General features: G+C 47.0%; 1 protein-coding gene across 1 annotated transcript in view; it reads left to right on the top strand.

Annotated features, from left to right (window-relative positions):
* The window catches only part of Efhd1 (EF-hand domain family member D1), a 47,189-nt gene extending 27,830 nt beyond the window's left edge, over positions 1-19,359 (top strand). The window contains exons 3-4 of the mRNA XM_038339986.2: positions 6,317-6,451; positions 18,385-19,359. Coding sequence (XP_038195914.1) covers positions 6,317-6,451; positions 18,385-18,519 — 270 coding nt within the window. The 3' untranslated portion in view covers positions 18,520-19,359. The remainder of the gene's footprint in view (positions 1-6,316; positions 6,452-18,384) is intronic.
* The last annotated feature ends 607 nt before the right edge of the window (positions 19,360-19,966 follow it).

Raw genomic sequence — 19,966 nt, 5'->3', positions numbered from 1 at the left:
AGACCATTTTCTGTTTTCCCGTTGTAGGTTCTGAATCAGCCAGGCCCTTGGGATTGAGAGCAGTACTCTTTTTTTTTTCTTTGAATTCCAACACTGACCGATGACTTAGACATCTTTCTAGCAAGAGCAGTACTCTGAGCCACTGAGCCGTCTCTCCGACTTCCTCTCTCCTGTTTCATTCAGAGGCCACCCATAGGTGATCCACCTGAATCTAAGCTGCTTGGACATCTTTTGGTCGCTTCTGTGTGGCCATTTCTTGCAGATGTGGACAGCCAAGGCTTAGAGACTTCCAAGGCAGTTTTGTCCGCTCTTGACTCCTGTGATGAGCTTCAATGACATTCACATCAATCCTTTCTGAGCTCCAAGCCCCGTCTTGGTCCCACATCTAGATTGTCCTACATCTGTGGACTGTATAAGGACATGTGACCATCTAGACCCCCCAACAAGCTTTACCCTGCTCTGTGATTTGCTTTGCTCTGTATACCCATGGCAAAAGCCACCTGGGCCTGCAGGCAGACTTCAGGCTGTCAGAGCAGTGTGTGTTCCTTGAGAAAGTTTTACTTTTCTGGAAGCAGAATCTATCCCAGGCTGGCTTCAGACATTTGATTCTCCTCCTTTAGCTCCCTAAGTGCTGAACCTGTAGGCTTGTACCACATGCCTGGTCACCTTGGAGTACTGTTTGGTTTTTTTGAGACAGAATCACACTCTGTAGACTAGTCTAGAACTCACTGTGTAGCCCAGGCTGACTTTGAACGCATAGCAATCTTTCTATATTAGCCTCCTTAGTGTTAGAGATTATAGGCATGTATCACCGTAGTCCACTGGTGTGTGTGTGTGTGTGTGTGTGTAGTGTGTGTGGTGTGATATTAGGGGTAGGGAGAGTTAAGACAGGGTCTTAAAAACATTGTTTATAAATTATTATTTTATGACGTCTATATGTATATTCTGTATATCACGTGTGTGTCCGGTGCCTTGGAGGCCAGAACAGAGCACCAGATCTCCTGGAACTGGAATTCCAAACGGTAGTGAGCTTCCATGTAGGAACTGAGACTCACACTTAGGTTCTCTGCAAGAGCAGCAAATACTGTTAACTGCTGGAGCTATATTTCCATCCCTGAAGACAGGGTCTTAGGTAGGGAAGGCTGGCCTCAAACTCCCTACGTAGCTGAGGATGACCTTGAACTCCTGATTCTCTTGCCTCTACCTCCTAAGTGCTGGGATTACAGGCTTGTACCATCACACCTAGCTTTACCCTCGGGGGTTCTTCTTTAAAAATTTTTTAACCTTATTTATTGTATGGGACGTATGTGCCGCCGTGCGTGTGTGAAGAACAGAGGATGACTTGGAGGAGTCAGCGCTCCCCCTTCTATTATGTCAGCCCAGGGCTTGAACTCAGGTTGTCAGTCTTGGCAGCAAGCACCTGCTGAACTATTTGGCCAGCCCACATATCCCTTTTCTATAGTGTGTGACCTCCTTTGTCCTAAAATAACTAAGTTACATCTGTCACTTACAAATGAAGAGCACTAACACGGGAAGTATTCTTTGCACACCACTAGCCACAGTCGTGCGGTTCTACATTCCCTCGATCTCAGGGCAGCGTCCACGGGCTTGTAGCCGAAAGAACTTCTGCACTGTACTGGCTCCCTCTGCCCTCAGCCTTTGTTCTCCACCTCTCCTCCCCACCCCCAACCCCCGCCTTTTTCTCAGAGTCACAGCTCGGACATTTTCCAACTCGACACCATGCCAGCCTTTGTGGACTATAAATAGGAAAACAAGGCTGGGCAGTGAAGGAGACCGCCATTCAAGGCAGTGAGGGACTATAATGGCTGAAATGAGAGTGCCTGGTACGCTGGATGCTTTCGGGTTGAACTGGATTTTCTTTTCCTTTTGTTTTATGGCTGGCTTGGCTTTGGAGACCCCCAGGTTAGGATGGGGGTGCTGCGGTCATCTGGCAGAGTGAGCTTCCGCAGTCTGAAGGTCTTGAACCTCAGGGCTCAAAGCAAACAGTGCCGGGAAAGGCCCAAAGGGTCCGCTAACGTTTCTGGTTCACAATGCCCTTCTGTGAATGTGAACGGTGTCACCTCCGCTTACATTTAAACATATTTTTGTTTTGTCTACTATTTTGTGTTAAGGGAAGGGATGCATGGGTGCCACAGCACCCCCCCATGGATGTGAGGACAACTTCCATCACGTGGGCCCTGGGGACCAAACTTAGATTGTCTTGATGGCAAATACTCTGAGCCATCTCACTGGCCCTGCCTCCACTTTAGAGATGAGAAAACTGAGTCTTGGGGGAATGGAGAGAGAGTCTCTGGATGCTGAGCTAGGACAGTGCTCCCTCCTCCCTGGCTCATCTGCCTGAATTTCTGAGAAGTGTTGCTGTCGAAGGTAGCTCTCCTCCTGGAGACCTCCAGTAAGTGAAGTACTTTGAGGACAGTTAGGTGTTTGGCCTGGTTTCTTTTGTTGCTAACAGACCAACCCAGCTTGGATTATTTAGAAAGAAAAAAAAGTTTGTCTGGGCCTGCAGTTCTTGGGAGACCAAGGGCATGGCACTGGCCTCTGCAAAGCTTGTGGTAGAGGCCGTGTGCAGCTTGAACTCAGGGCGGTAGGCGCAGGGCAAGTGTGGAGGGAAGATCGTCATGGTGAGAGAACAGGAATGCGCAGCCTAAGAAAAGCATCCTCCCTCTGAGTGGCCTATTGGCCTTCTTACGGCCACCACCTCTTCACACTGTTGGACTAGGGACCAAAGCCTCACAGGAGCCAGGCGCTGAGGGGCAGGCGTTTACTCCTCCCATGGCTCCCAATGCTGAAGTCTTTGCTTTGTCCACCTCTTTGATGGGAGCAGAGAGAACCATGAGAAACGCAGCAGTCACAGCTGTCCCCACCCTCCTGGCCTCCATCCCATTGCTGGACAGCCTGGCCTCCTTTAGCAGGCTTGCTTCCTCTCCAGCCCATGTGCTGGCTCTAAGAATCTGCCGCAGACTGAGTCTTTGCCGGCCTCTAGTGAGAGAGTTGGAAGCTGCAGGTGGGTGAATATGGTGGCATGTCTGTTCACCCAGACAGCCCCAGGGAGTCCCCGCACATCTCACTTCATCTCTGGGGTTGGTTTTTACCAGCATCCACGGCAGAGGGAGGACCGAGCCAGACACGCAGGCTCAAGGCAGACTTCCTAGCAAAGAGGATGTTGTATCCCCGGGAGCCAAGACACTGGAGTCGGGATTTAGGAAGCCTGTTGAAGTGGTTGACTGTCTTTCAGGAAAGGCATTATTTAGGGAAGATGACTGTATTTGCCCTCTGTACATGCTCCCAGTAGCATCTGAGAGCCTGGAGAAACCACTTTCACTGGTTTGGGCCCATCCGTTTATAAATGGGGGATGATGGTATCCATAGAAATTGCACAGTGCTTAGATAAATCTGTAGTTTTTAAAGATTTATTTTATGTGTAGAAACTTTTTTAAAGGTTTATTTATTATATATGTATATAATAAATATAGTGTTCTGTCTATATGTATGCCTGTGGGCCAGAAGAGGGCACCAGATCTCATTGTAGATTGTAGATGGTTGGGAGCCACCATGTGGTTGCTGGGAATTGAACTCAGGACCTCTGGAAGAGCAGCCAGTGCTCTTAACCTCTGAGCCATCTCTCCAACCCTGTGTATACATGTTTTGCCTGTATGGCTGTATGCGTACCTAGTGCTCACAGAGGCCAGAAGAGGGTCTCGGATCCCCTAAAACTGGTGTTAGGGATGGTTGTGAGCCACTGTGTGGGTGCTGGGAAAGAGCCCGAGCGCCCTTAACCGTGGATCCATGTCTCCGTTGCTCCTCCCCAACTTGTAGATTTTTGTGGGGGCAAATCCTGACAACCTGAATTCAGTCTTGGGGACGCACATGGTAGAAGAGAACAACGAAGTTGTCCTCTGACCTCCATGTATATTCCATGACATGCACATATACAAAACGAAGAAAATGTAATAAAGTAATTTTTTTTAATTCATAGAGTTTTTGTTTTGTTTTGTTTGGGGCTAGAGTTTCATACCATAGCCCATGCTGGCCTGAAACTCTTGGTAATCCTCCTACCTCTGCCTCCTGTTGTGTGTAAACCAGCATGCTAGCTTTATAAAAACACTTAAAGAAGGGAACTAAATAATTAGAAAGTAGCCCAGGTAGAGAGGGTCAGGTAGAGGAGAGACTGGTCTTTAAAAATTTATCCTGTGGGGACCCTAATACAGTTGCCCTCTAAGAGTTGCTTTTTTCAGACCACACATTTGAATGTGGAGGAAGACAGTGGATTACACAGTAAATGTGGGGCTTACTAAGTAACTATTTGGAAGAAAATAAGGTTAATGATTACCTTTGCAATAGAACAGAATACATTGCAGAGATTAAATATTTACATGTTTTTTTTAAAAAGCCATAAAAATACTAGACAGTAACATACCTGACTGTTTATATAACTTTGGTGTTGGGGAAGGTTTTTCTAAGCCTGTCTCTGGTAAGAGGAAAGAAAAACATTTGGCAAATTTTATGTAAAACTTTTCTGAGTCAGAAGAAACCATAAAGAAGCCAAAAGCTGGACAGTGGTGGCACATGCCTTTAATCCTAGCACTCAGGAATGGAGAGGCAGGTGAGGCCAACCTGGTCTACAGAGTGAGTTTCAGGACAGCCAGGGCTACACAGAGAAACCTGTCTCAAAAAACAAACCAAAAGAAACCAGGGATGGCGGCACACATACTCACTCCAGAAGCCAACATTGTAGTATCAGTTGAGACCAGCAACATAGTAGGATCCTCTCATCTTAAAAGATTGGTAAACAGAGCCGAAGGTGGTGTTTTACACCCTATCCTAGCATTCCGGAGGCCACGGCAGGTAGATCTCTATGAGTTTGAGACCAGCCTGGTATACAGAGTGAGTTCTAGAACAGTCAGGACTATGTAGAGGAACCCTTGTCTCAAAACAAAACAAAAACAAAAAACAAATCAAAATAACGGACAGGGTTGGGGAGGTGGCTCAGTGGGTAAAGACACTTGCTGTCAAGCCTGCTGACCTGAGTTCGATCCCAGGGACTCGCACGATGGAAGGCGAGAATTGACTCTTGCAAGTTATCCTCTAACCTCCACATGTGTGTATAAACAAATAAAACAACCATAGCCACAGCCTACTTAGGTGAGCAGCGGCAGAACTAAGGCATTTAAAATTGACTACGGCCTACAAAGATCTCCTAGTAAACCACAAGAAAGGTAGGCAGTCTCATGCAAGAACAGAGCACGTGAGAAAAACAGAGGTGGCTAAGAGATATTAAAAAGATGAGGTGGGGAGGAACGGCAGTGAGATGGCTCACGTGGGTAAAGGCCAGGCCTGATGACCTCTTTAGTCTCAGGGACTTAGATGGTGGAAGAAGAGAACCAACTCCTGTAAACTGTCCTCTGACCTCCACATGTGTGTACCATGGTACACACACACTGAACAAATGAATGAATGAATGAGAGAGAGAGAGGGGGAGAGAGAGAGGGAGAGGAGAGAGAGAGAAGAGAGAGAGAGCCAGGCATATGCCTTCAATCCCAGCACTTGGGAAACAGACAAGTGGATTTCTATGACTTTGAGGCCTCCCTGGTATATAGATAACCACTTCTGGGCCAGCCAAGGTTGCATAGTGAGACCTCGTCTCAAAGAAATGAATACAAGCAAATGAATAAACGCTAGGATTACAGGCCTATACCACCATGTTCGTGAACCGGGGCTTTCTGCCAACTGGGCTAATCTGCAGCCTAATTGTTTGGATTTTTGAGGGATAGATTCCCATCAGCGGCATTGCAGGATGGGTCAGAGAACAATATTTAATTCAATTAATGTATTTGGTTCTGGGGATTTACACATACTAAGTATTGCTTTACCACCGAGCTATGCCCTTAGCCCCTCCCCCCTTTTTGGTTTTGATGATCTGGTAAGGGACAAAATAATTCTCCATGTATACATAGCTATAAATGTCCTTCCCAGGTAGGGGAGATGGCTAAGGGTGCTTGCTGCTCTGGCAGAGGATCCAAGTTTGGTTCCTAGTCCCCCTATCAGGCAGCTCACAACTCCCAGGAACCGCAGCTCCAGGGGGGCCAACGCCCTCTTCTGCAGCCTGTGGACACGTGCATCCATACGTGCACACACACCCCATGTACACAGAATTAAAAATAAATCTTTTTTTTAAACCCCACCCTTTTCAAATGCTTGACAAGAATGTCATTTGCTCAGGCCAGAGGGTGTATTGCACACATGTTGGTGACACATCCGGGATAACAGTAACCCTCTGGGTCTCTCCCTTCCGCAGTTCCTGCTCATTTTTCACAAGGCTGCTGCTGGTGAGCTGCAGGAGGACAGTGGGCTGCTGGCCCTGGCCAAGCTCTCTGAGATCAATGTTGCCCTGGAGGGCGTCCGAGGTGCCAAGAACTTCTTCGAAGCCAAGGTAAGTGTCTGTTCCCTTCCTACCCAGCCACCACTCTTCCTTGACCCTGCCCTGGTGACAGGCACTTCCTGTCCCATTAGCTCACGCAGGACAAGATTGTACTAGGAAGTGAGAGTGTGTCCTCACACAGAACAGAAGACACTGTTCACAGGCTCAGGACGGTTTGTGGGTCCCAGGCTCCAAGGCAGACTCTCCATCTAGACCTCGAGTTATTTCCACGGCTCCCTCCTTTTCCATCTCAGACATCTGGGGTGGAGCGCTGGATCAATGCTGCTCTAGAGGACTGGAGTTTGGTTGCCAGCACCTTTATTGAGCAGCTCACAGTTCTTCTAATTCTGGTTCCAGGGAAACCAATGCCCTCTTCTGGCCTCTGTGAACACACACATAGACACATAGACACAGACACAGACACAGACACAGACACACACACACACACACACACACACACACACACATCCATGCATGCATGCACACCGCAAGGCGTCTCAGTTCAGTGACTAAGAGTACTTATTACTCTTCCAAAGGACCCAATAAATTTCCAGCACCAATATTAAGTGGCTTGTAACCATCTGTAACTCTAACTCCAGGGAGATTCAACACCTCTAGCCTCTGCAGGCACCTGGATTCACACTCATGTGTGCTTGTGTACATTCATATACGTGTACACACACACACACACACACACACACACACTTTAAAAATAAAACAATCACTAGGTGTTAGTGATGTACACACCTTTAATTGCAGCACTCAGGAGGCAGAGGCAGGTGGACTCAGTGAGTTCGAGGCTAACCTAATCTACAGAATACGTTCTAGGACAGCCAGGGCTACACAGAGAAACCCTGCCTCAAGCAACAGCAACAAATCAATCATTAAAAATAAATCTTAAAGGCGGATCTCTGTGAGTTCTAGTCCAACCTGGTCTACAGAGGGAGTTCCAGGACAGGCTCCAAAGCTACAGAAAAACCCTGTCTCAAAACAAACAAACAAACAAAAAGAACGTATGAGTTGGAAACAAGTAGGAGAAGGTGTCAAGGAAGGGTACTGGGGTGTCCTGCCCCAAATCAATGTTTGCATCACTGAAAGTGATCAGGAGGTGGAGGCCTCACAGCCCCGCAAGTTCACAGTCCCTGAACACTGAGGCACCTACCCAAAGCTAGCTGCTGCCATCCTTGTCTCTGGGGGGCACAGCTGCAGGCACACACACATCTGCCAAGCACAGCAGGGTGCAGTGAGATGGGCGCATGCCCCCTATCGGGTAGCCCAAGAGCAGCTCTGCCCTGGGTGCTCCCTTGCTCCACTGGCATTTGTACTGCAGAGGCACCAACAGGATTAAGTGAGCTTGCATGTATAGTGTTAAGCCATTGCCTGGCTCGCGGGGCGCAGTCAGCATGTAGTCCGAAGCTGTCGGGATTGCATGCTTCTCCAGTCAGTGGCCAGCCTATGGGAGACTTTGAGTTTCTTCCATTAGCTTATCCAAGGACAGAGCAACCTTGGTGACATCCTGGCCTGCTTAGAGCTCTAAACAGAACTCCATTCTCACTTGTCTATGAGGATGCTGGGAGATACTCTGTTGGCAAAGACCAGCCAGTGCATTGACTTCTGAAACCCAGGAAGAAGGGGGAGAACATTTGTTTGCCTTCCTCGGGGCCCACACAATGTGGGGAAGAAGGCCATTTACTTGTTGACATGGGGGTAGGGCTGAGGAAGCCTCTCCATCCGTTAGTGCCTTCACGTTTGCCATCTCTTTTTTTTTAATTTATTTATTTTTACAATATACAATATATTTTTACAATACAGTATACAATATTCTGTCTGTGTGTGTGCCTGCTGGCCAGAAGAGGGCACCATACCCTATTACAGATGGTTGTGAGCCACCATGTGGTTGCTGGGAATTGAACTCAGGACCTTTGGAAGAGCAGGCAATGCTCTTAACCTCTGAGCCATCTCTCTAGCCCCCAACGTTTGCCATCTCTTGAGACTTGTTGGAAAAGGTTCTAGGACTGAGCCCCAAGAGTAGCAGGGCAGTTCACTGCCAAGGTGCACCAGACTATAAGTATCTAGGTGAAGCCCACGTGTCCCTGGGACTGTCTCATCTGGGACGCAGGACTTGTCGTGACTTGCCTGTGATCTCTGTTCCAGCCCTATCCAGCCCTTCAAACCTTGCTGGGAATTTTCACAACTGATCCTCAGAATCTGTAGCTCCCTTTGCCCAGAGCAACCCCTCCCCACCAAGGCCTCTGTTTGGAAAACTCTTGCTTCCTTTGAACCACCTTCTAGGGCAGCCCACGCCTGCCTATCCAAGCCTGGGAAGGCCCCTCTGCGTGCTGTCCGTCCACAAGTGGCACTGTTTTGTATCTGTTCAGGGTGCTCTTGGACACTTGCAGGGACAGTGTCAAGTTAACATGCTGCCTCTGGAATGTCCCTCTGCCGAGGCACCTGCGCACTCGGTGGGGATTTCTCTGTAACACTGCTGGGGGTTTACATACACTGAACACAACCTAAGCCTCGGTTATCAGCAGTGAGTCCATCATGGCGTGACCGTATGGTTGCTTGCTCTGTAGCCATCAAAGGTGAGATGAGGCTGTGTAATATGTGTACACAGATGTCCAAAGGAAATCAAGCAAAATAATATGTGGACACCTGACTTTAAATACCGAACACAGCCTAGATAATTACGTATGAAAGTATTAGTAATAGTTACATCAAGGGGCTCACTTTATACTTCTGGAGTGTTGTAGCCTTGGTGCGCATTATTTTTACAAGAAGAAAAGATGAAACGCACAAAACAATAAACTTTTTCCTACTTGCTGTGTTTATACGTCTGCCTCCTCAACCACACTCAAAGGCAGAGTGGGTGTGTTATCTTTGTAATTACAGCGCCTGGCGTGTAATGGCCCTCAATAAACGTTTGCATGAATGACGAAGGGAGAGAAGCAGCGCTTGGATTTGGGAGAGGCCGTAAGGGAGATGACACTGGTGACAGATGCTCTCAGATGAATGGGGATTCACCTTGTAATCAAGGGAGGGAGGCGTTCCGGTCATGGGAACTGCAAGCGAAGGCTCCGATGCATGGAGGAGGACTGGGAGTCCCGGAGGCTGAGGAGAGAACATGTGAGGGGGAAGGGCTGGGGCCACAGCTGGGAAAGCAAGCCAAGATGCAAGTATGGAGACCTAGGAACGGGGCCACCACGTCCCACCCTTTGTTACGAAGTAGCTGACTCTGACTGAGAAGGTCCTTGGAAGTAGCCCCCAGGCTGAGGGGTACCTGCAGACTGGCTGCCCAGGCCCAACCCACGTCTCTTTAAAACATTTTTGGATGTGTGGGGGTTGGGGGAGCTGTCAAGAAACATGTGGTTGATCCAGCACCGCAGGTGGCATCAGGTGCAGCCAGGCTGGGGTGGTGCAGCTGCAGGGGCTGGATGGAGAGCATTCAGAGCTGTTTGGGCAGGTCTCACACTAGGAGGACCGTCGTCCTAGGAGAGGTTTCTACAGGTGCTCGGGTGGAATGTCAGTGTGCCCAGTGTTGTGACAATGGGGCCAGGGACGACATAAAGACACACACCTTTAGAACTTTGGTGCTTGTGACTACCTTATTGGGAGTTTGGTGAAGACCAACATGAGGTGTGCATTGAGGAGGGGAGCTGAGATTTTTGTATCAAGAAAGCCCCTCCCCCAAGTTGGAGTGGTTTGAGGAGGAAAAGTCATGAACTGGGCTTTGGTTTGAAGTCCAAGATAGCTTCAGGCAAAGACATGGATGAATTTGCTAGGTATGGTGACGGCTGAAAATGGTCCTCCAGTAATGGCCACACGGAGGCTATAAAAATATCCGTCTTTCTTGGAAGTCTGTGTGTCTTGCGGTAAGGATGAATCATGAAGCAATTCTTCCACTTCCTATACCCACCATTGGCAATGACTGGGATATGGCTGTCCTTATAGCCCCTTTCTGGGGTCAGGGGTGGTGAGATCAGGCTCCACATGCCAGGTGAGCTTTCCATAGGAAGAAAGAAAGGGAGAAATATGCTCTATGACACTTAGTAACACAGAGGTAGGAGCCACCTTCTCAAGTACATGTTGAAACAGAAGGAGAGCGGCCAATAGTGGATCCTAGTGGTGACAGGACTGGGGAAGGTTTTATATTTATTTAAGGTCTTCAGGAGAAAGATGGAGTCATCAGAGGTCCAAGGGAATGCTGGAGAAAAATGCTGCTTTGCTGCTACAGGAGCCGTTTGAGCTTTTTAAATTTTATTTCTGGCCGGGCGGTGGTGGCGCACGCCTTTAATCCCAGCACTCGGGAGGCAGAGGCAGGTGGATCTCTGTGAGTTCGAGACCAGCCTGGTCTACAAGAGCTAGCTCCAGGACAGGCTCTAAAGCTGCAGAGAAACCCTGTCTCGAAAAACCAAAAAAAAAAAAAAATATTTCTGTTAATTATGTGCATGTATGAGTCTGTGACCATGACTGCAGTTGCCCAAAGAGACAAGAAGTGTCAGATGTCCCTAGACTTACAGATGGTTTTGAGCCTTCTGATGTGGGTGCCAGGAACCGAACACAGGTCCCTGTGGAAGAGTGGTGTGTGCTCCTGACCTCTGAGCCGTCTCTCCAGCCCCAGTAGTTCTTTCCTTCTGCCTCGTGGGTCCTACAGATTGAACTCAGATTGTCAAATCTGGCAGCAAGCAATCTGGCCAGCCCTCAGTAAAGATGTTTAAGGGATCAGATTCACCCTATTGAAGTGATTGCGTTAGGATGCACCTAGCAGGAGGAGCCCTGAGATCCGAGTCTCCATGACAGATGCCCGAGCAGGTGAGACGGTAGCTTGGGATTAGGTAAGAACATTTTTTTTTTTTTTGGTTTTTTGAGACAGAGTTTCTCTGTGGCTTTTGGAGCCTGTCCTGGAACTAGCTCTTGTAGACCAGGCTGGCCTCGAACTCACAGAGATCCGTCTGCCTCTGCCTCCCGAGTGCTGAGATTAAAGGCGTGCGCCACCACCGCCCGGCAGGTAAGAACATTCTTGTTTACGTTGCAGCCTCAGAGAGAAGTCAGTATGTTTTTCTATCAGGGAAAAAGTGTCTAGGAAACATGGAAATAAAAAGCAAGATGACTGAGCAGATAGGTCATGGGGTGGGGGTTTAGGGCCAGGGGTGGGTTATAGAACCCAGAGGCAAGGTAGAGGAGATGATAGATTCCTGGGTGAAGAGATGGCAAGTTTCCCTCTTCTGCTGCCCTAGCTAGGAATGGTGGAGGGGTGTGTGTGTTGGTACGGGATTAGACCCCCTCCAAATGCTTCAGGTTCATAGACCAACACCCTGAACACAGGTGTTATTGTCCTGTTTTTGTTGTGTGTTTGGCTTGCGTCAGAGTCTCCCATAGTGTAGTGCAGGCTGACCCTTTTGATCTTCCTGTTGAAACTTAGACAGTAGTAGCTCCTTGGTAAACATTTAGCAACAGGCTATAATGTCTTGTAACCCTAGCATTCGGGAGGCCAAGGTAGGAAGGTTAAGAGTTCAAGTCCACTATGTACAGAGTTCTAGATTTGTCTGGGCTACAGGAGACCCCATGTTAAAAACACATACTACATATGTTAGTTATAAATTCTATAAATAACACATTTTCCCTTATCCATCATACTTCGCATAAATATTGCTCCTCAGAGGGGCTTTTTCTGGATTCTTGCATCTGTTGCCAGACTGTGGTTGCAGTGGACAAAAGAAAGTAATCTCTAGGGCTGGAGAGATGGTTCAGTGGTTCAGAGCACTGGCTGCTCTTCCAGAGGACCTGGGTTTGAGTCCCAGCACCTCCATAGCCCTTTACAACTGTCTGTAACTCCAGTTCCAGGGCTTCCAAAACCCTCTTTTAGCCTTTGCATGCGTGTGGAGCACAGACTTTTACATGCAGGCAAAATACCTGAACACATAAAAATATGATTTTTTTTAAAAAAAAATTGTTTCTGTATGAACGTTGGTTTATAGCTTAAGATAAGTCACAAAGAAAAAGTGAATACTGAAACTTCAGGCAGGGTTTGATGGTGCATGCCTAGACCCCCCCCCCCCAGTCTTTGAGAAGCTGAGGCAGGAGGTTTGCTGCAAGTTTGAGGCTAACCTGAGCTACACAACAGGTACCAGAATTGCCAGAGCTACACAGTGAGATTGTGTCTCAAGGGGGAAGGTGGGGTACGTGTTGCAGCTCTGAGGGGAAACGTATCCTAGCAGTCAGGAGCCAAGGAGCGTCGTGAAGTCACACCACACAGCATACCTCTCACAAGAGGGTGACCCGGGTGAGAAGCAGCAGAGAACTGAGCAGGAGACAGGCTTATACTGGGCCTCTCGGGGGAAGAGTTTTCCAGGGAGTTTCCAGGGTGGGGATTGGTGAGATTTCAAGCCCAGAGGCGGGTAGGTTTTTGAGCTCAGGGATTGGGGTTTTTTTTTTTTGGGGGGGGTGGGGGTGAAACAGAATTTCCTTGTGTAGCCCTGGCTGTCCTGGAATTCACTCTGTAGGCCACGCTGACCTTGATCTCAGCTTGATATTTAGTGCTGTAAAAAAAAACATAGGCAATAATAAAGATTATAAATAACATATAATATACATAAATAAAAAAATGGACGGATGCAAAAAGGTGATGTCACGTCCATTTTCTGAAGCCGCTGATTTTAAGAACAAAATCAGACAAGAATCACAGGTCATGAAAAGTTTCATTTGTTTTGGTTTTGGTTTGGTTTTTCGAGATAGGATTTCTCTGTGTAGCCTTGAAGCCTGTCCTGGAACTCACTGTAAACCAGGCTGGCCTCAAATCAGAGAGATCTGCCTGTCTCTGTCTCCTGAGTGATAGGATTAAAGGCCTGTGCCACCACTGCTCTGTTTAAAGGTGTATTTATTATGTATTCAGTGTTCTGCCTGTGATCCAGAAGAGGGCACCAGATATCATTACAGATGGTTGAGAACCACCACATGGTTGCTGAGAATTGAACTCAGGGCCTCTGGAAGAATAGCCAGTGCTCTTAACCGCTGAGCCATCTCTCCAGCCCTGTTTTTTATTTTGTAGTCCTGGCTGGCCCGGACTGCTCTACTCTCTGGGTGGAGCAGGCTATCCCCAGACTTACAAAGATTTGCCTGCCTCTGCCTCTTGAGTGCTAGGATGAATAAGTTAGGTGCCACTACACCTAGCTAAGAAAAAAAAAATGTTTGTATCAAGAATTGCAGCTGGGAGGGGAAAGAATAGGGTCAAAATACATTGTATGGAAAAAGTTTCTAATTAATCAAAAAAAGAGAGAGGTAGCTGTGAGAATCTTAAATCAGGACCGTGTGTGATGGTGCATCCCTATAATCCAGTACTTCAGGGATCTTAGAATAGCAAGGAATAGAATAGAATGATAATATTTAGGGAGAGTCACTCTAGCTGGAAGTTTAATGCGTAGTAATGGATTTAATAGTAGGAATTACCATTACTGCTGGGGTCTAAAGAGCTGTGTCGGTGAAGAGCAGGTACTGTGCTTCCAGAGATCTTGAGCTCAGTCCCTAGCACCAACATCAGGTGACTTAGAATCACAGCTCCATCTCCAAGGGATCCAGTGCCTTCTGACTTCCCACAGGCACCCCCCACAACACACACCACACACAATTTTAAAAATATTTTTTAAATTAAAGTGAAATTTGTATGTCTTTTCTGATACTAGGATTTGAATTCATGGCCTTGTACATGCTGAGCACACAACGACTTCTGAGTTCTACCTCATACCCCCCACCAAACAATGCTTACACTAGATCTCACAGAATCACAAATCCTGTAGATGGGCATGGGAGCAAGCCCAGCAGTCACTGAAATAGGATGGCTAATTAGAAACAGGCCCAGGCGGTGGTGGTGCATGCTTTTAATCCCAGCACTCGGGAGGCTGAGAAAGTGAGTTCGAGGCCAGCCTGGTCTACAGAGTGGGTTCCAGGATAAGATAGGCTCCAAAGCTATACAGAGAAACCCAGTCTCGAATAACGCCCCCCCACACACAAAAAAAGAAAGAAAAAGAAAAAAGAGGGATAGATAGATAGATGTCGTCCATGTGGGATTTCAGCACACGAGAAATAAAGGAACAGTAGTGAACTACCAACAAAAGATGCTGAGAACAGCTGGGTCTAATGGGACAGGGTCTCAAGCTTGGCTAGCTGGGAAGCTGAGGCAGCAGGATCACAAGTTTGACCCTGTCTCAAAATCTGAAAAGAGGTCCAAGGATACAGGCTAAGGGGAGTTGCCCAGTCTTTGGGAGGCCCTAGGCTCAGTTCCAGGTACTGCCAAAATAGATAAGTTAATAATAAATACATAAATATAAAAGAAACTTTAAAAGACAAAGAAGTTAAAAATAAATGTAAAAGACAGTCCGCTAACCGCTTAGGTAGAATAATTTGAAATCCCTGCTTTATGTCCTCTCCTAAAATAAACAAGGCACTGGAGAGACTTATGGTTAAAAGCACTGGCTGCTCTTACAGAGGACCTCCCTGGCACCCACATGGTGGCTCACAAACATCTGAAACTCCAGTTCCAGGGGATCTGATGACCTCCACAGGCACCAGGAAGGCGCACATGTGGTGCACATATATACATACATACATACATGCAGGCAAAGCACTCATACCCATAAAATTAAAAATCTAAGATAAAGGAGTGTGTATGTATCAAAGAACCAAATTTTTAAAAAGTCAGGTATGGTGTCATATCTGTCATTCCAATATTTGTGAGATGGAGGCAGGAGGATCAAGAGTAGAAGGCCAGTTTGGGCTACACAGTGAGTTTAAGTATTAGGAAAAAATACAGAAAAATGGATTTAAAGTGTTGGCTGTATTTAGAACATTGGAGGCCTGCTTAGATGTGATATAAAAGGCAGGAGTACACGGTTGATAAATTACATCAAGATTTTAAGCACTTTGTTGCCTTAGTTTGCTTAAAAGACCAGTCAAGGTAGGAAGAGACAACAGAAAGATTATCGGCAAGGGATTAAGTTATGTAAAGAACCTCAGGTTGGAAAAGGAAAATAGCTGAGCGTGAAAGTGGGTAAATGAGCCAAGTGGGTGATTCTCCAGGAATGAAATGAGAGAAGGCAACGTTTGAAAGTGAGGATGATCGTGGCGAGCTGTGGCCAAGTGTGTGTGAGACTGTTTCTGTCTGGTCCATGACGGTGGGCTGCAAACGGGAACAGGTGCCTTCAAGGGCTGTATCGTAGTCTTTGTTAAAATCACACACACACACTCAGTGTGCCATTCAGAGATGGCACAAAATATTTATACCACAGAAAAAAAGTCAGTTCTAGAAGGGAGAATTTTGAAACGGTTGAAACATGTCTCGTGTGTCCTAGGCTCTCTTCAAAGTGGGTATGTAGCCAGGGATGGCCAACACTTCTCATCCTCTGCCTCTGCCTCCTGAGGTCTGGGATTAGAAGCTTTTGTCACTCCATACAGTTTTATGCAGCACTAGGGACTAATATGGGGCTTCATGCATGCTAGGCAAGCACTCTACCCACTGAACTGTATCCCAAGCTCCTGATACGGTATTATTGAAGAGAAACCAAGTTTTAAAAAAAAAAAAAACACTCACAAAAATGCACTCACAACACAAGCAAAACACCATAATGTATACTTTTATTTTATTTGGAGAGTGGATCTTACACTGTAGCTCCTGCTGGCCTAGAACTCTGTATGTCCAGATTGGCCTTGAATTTAACACTCTGCCTCCTGAGTGTTAAGATTGCAAATGTGAGCCACCACACACATACCTAAATATGTAGTATTTTATAATATAAGTTACCAAAGCAAGCCAAAATGTAATATTTAGAAGTAATTTTGTTTTGTTTTGGGGACAGGGTTTTTCTGTGTAGTTTCGAAATCTATCCTGGAACTAGTTCTATAGACCTGGCTGGCCTCGAACTCACAGAGTTTTGCCTTTCTCTGTCTCCCAAGTGCTGAGATTAAAGGCGTGTGCCACCACCACTCAATTTAAAAGTAAATTTAGAATGTCTGACTGAGAGAGGCTTAAAATGTATTTTCTTTTTGTGGTTACTGAGGGCTGAGCCCAGGACCTCATACACGCCAGGTAAATCCCCAGTCATTGAACTAAAATGTGGGTGGGAACACGGAAACAGCATCTGAACAATAACTGATGCTCGGGGCTGGAGAGATGGCTCCGTGGTTAAGAGTGTGTACTCAGCTGGGCCGTGGTGATCTATGCCTTTAATCTCAGCACCAGCCTGGTCTACAGAGCGAGTTCTAGGACAGCCAGAACTCTTTTACAGAGAAACCCTGCCTCGAAAAACCAAAAAAATTAACTGAGTAATTAGAATTAATCAATTAGAGAACGAAAGCAGGAAGGAGTGTGTCCTGCTCCTCTCAAGCTTGTCTCCCAGCACCCGTGTCATTTCCCCTTGCAGCCATTAGCAGATGCAACTCCAATCAAAGACTCCCAAGGCATTTATTTTTGTTCTTTGTATCAATGTTTAAAAATATATTTATTAATTCCTTGAAATTTTTATACAATTTTTTTTTCAAGACAGGGTTTCTCTGTAGCTTTAGAGCCTGTCCTGGAGAATTTTTTTTTTAAGATTTATTTATTTATTATGTATACAACATTCCTTCCAGGTACTCCTGCACACCAGAAGGAGGCACCAGATCTCATTACAGATGGCTGTGAGCCACCGTGTGGTTGCTGGGAATTGAACTCAGGACCTCTGGAAGAGCAGTCAGTGCTCTTAACTGCTGAGCCATCTCTCCAGCCCCTGTCCTGGAGAATTTTATACAATCAATTTTGTTCATATTTGCCCCCAATTCCCCCACCCCCTTAACTCTTCCCAAATCTACCTCTTCCCCTCTGCCCCACAACTTGCATCCCTTAAAAAAAAAAAAAAATTAAATGGCGGGTGTATTGGCCAGTGGATCTCTGAGTTCCAGGCCTGCCTGATCTACAGAGCAAGTTCCAGGACAGCCAGGGCTACCAGGGCTACACAGAGAAACCCTGTCTCAAAAAACTTAAAAAACAAAACAAAAACTCCAATTTGTGTTACCCATAATATACTTATGGGTGTGCAGCCATCCACTAGAGCCTAGTCAGCCTGCCAGGAATCACTCCCAGAAGCCATCAGCTTCTGGGTGACAGGCCTGACGGTGTACAGGTCTCGGGCCAGCAGCCACAGCTGTCACTCTTGACCTCCGGTACCCCGACCTCCAGCTCTTCCGGTTTCCACCCACTCTCGCGTGATTCCTGAGACTTGGGGAGGGAGCATGATAGAGGGGTGTCCCGTTTATGTCCGAACACTCCATAGTCACTTGTTTCCGGCACCTTGGCCGGTGCTGAGTTTCTATGTCAGCTGCTCCTCTATCTGATGCGAAAGGACCTCGGCTGGGAGGTCTGAGAGCAGCACTGATTCTGGTTCAGGAACGTAGTGATGTTGTTGTGAGGCCAATGGAATGTGAAATGGAATGTGGGCAAGAGTTTGAGGAAGTGGGGCTGGAGAGATGGCTTAGTGGTTAAGAGGACTGACCCTTCTTCCAGACGTCCTGAGTTCAATTCCCAGCAACCACATGGTGGCTCACAACCATCTATAATGAGATCTGGTGCCCTCTTCAGGGGTGCAGGTACACATGCAGGCAGAGTATTGTATTCATAATAATAAATAAATCTTTTTTTAAAAAAAAGAGTTTGAGGAAGTGGCTTCATAGTAGGGCTGGCCTGCCATCATGAAGTAGTAGATACTCAAAAGTACCCTGAAAAAGAATCGAGAACGAGCGAGTCCAGAAAATAGAAGCAGGTAGAAGTCAGTAAAGCAATGGTATGGGCACTAACCTGGACCTCAGCAGCGACAGCTCTATTTGTCCAGGGTTTGCACGTCCACTGCAAAAGCTTGGGTGCCAGCACCCCGTACCCTTCCCTACCCTTACTGTGTCATCTCTTTGCTATTTTTCTGCAGGCCCAGGCCTTGTCATGCTCCAGTAAATTTGAAGCTGAGTTAAAAGCTGAGCAAGAAGAGCGGAAACAGGAGGAGGAGACCAGGAGGCTCCGCCAGGCAGCCTTCCGGGAGCTCAAGGCTGCTTTCAGCGCCTAGACCTGCTGACTTGACCTATGACCACAGCTGTGCCTTACTGACGCCCTGGAGGAGATGACCAGAATTTTCACATTTTTACCCTGCTGCCCTCTGCCTGAATGACCTCCCCGCTCCCAACACCCCAGGCCTGTTTCTTAGTGCCTCTGGATACCTGGAGACTGCTTTCGTCCTTCCCAGGGTCCTGGACTCTTCCAAAAGACTTGCCAGCTGGTCTTTCCTGCCTTCTCTCCTCTGCCACTATCTGTAGCCGAGACTTGTTTCTTTGGAAACCATCCTTGTTCCTGCGTGGTTCTATGTCAGCGAATCCTGTTTATCCATGGTTGCCCGTTTCTCGGATGGGTCTTCTCTGCGGTCCTTGCGTTGTTTCCTGGCCACTTTATCTTTTTGTCACTACTTGGACTCCGTTGACTTCTTTTTTAGCGTCTTCCAACCTAGTTGATGGTGGGATTTGAAGGAGGACTTGTGGATCATTACCTATGCCCTCTCTAACTAGGGGCTAGTTTGCTGTCACATTGCCTGTTTCCTGGCCTTTAACAGTGCCCACCCTCTTGTTCCCCCTCATCTCTTTCTTTCTATTTCAGCCATTTCCCCGCTCCTTGGTCCTTTACTGTAAGAATGAAAGAATTGTTTGAAGTAATATTAATGAGCAGAAGGATATCTGTCACCTGACTCCATGCAAATCAGAGTGGATCCCTGAAATTCTCAAGTGACACATGAAGATCTTTTGAAATCCCAGAAGTTGTGACCATCCTCTGGTGTCTGATGTCAGCTCCATGGAGCTGAGGGGAAGGTACTGTCATCCACGGGACAGAGTTTTTTAGATTGTGAGTTCTTGGGATTGCTCACAAACACCAGGGGTTGTATTTTTTAACAAAAAAAAATTCCTAATGTCATATTTATTACTTCTCTTTTGAAACTGCTGTCTTTACAATAAAGAAAACATCTGCCCTTCTATCTAACAGCTGTTTCCTTTTAAATAAAATGTGCAAGTGATCTTTGCCTTCACACCAGTGTGCTTTTGGTCTTTTTTGAATTAGGAGATAGAAGAACATGGGGTCAGTTCAGCCTTGGCTTCTGTTGACACTGAGTTCCTAAAGTATGAGTACGGCCGGGTGGTGGTGGCGCACGCCTTTAATCCCAGCACCCACCCGGGAGGCAGAGGCAGGTGGATCTCTGTGAGTTCAAGGCCAGCCTGGTCTACAAGAGCTAGTTCCAGGACAGACTCCAAAGCCACAGAGAAACTCTGTCTCAAAACCAAACAAATACAAAACAAAACAAAAAAAATCAGTAAGAATAGAACTAGGAATAGGATGGGTAGGGCTGGGGATGGAGGCAGCACAATGGGTGGAGTACTTGCCTAGCATACATGAAGCCCTGAGTTCAGTCCAAGCACCACATACAACCAGTCATGGCAATGCATTCCTGTAACCTCAGTCCAGTACTCAGG

This window comes from Arvicola amphibius, chromosome 8 (assembly GCF_903992535.2).
Source record: "Arvicola amphibius chromosome 8, mArvAmp1.2, whole genome shotgun sequence".
NCBI classification, from domain to species: Eukaryota; Metazoa; Chordata; class Mammalia; order Rodentia; family Cricetidae; genus Arvicola; species Arvicola amphibius.
Note: the sequence above shows the minus strand (reverse complement) of the source record. Positions and strands in the feature narration are given on the sequence as shown.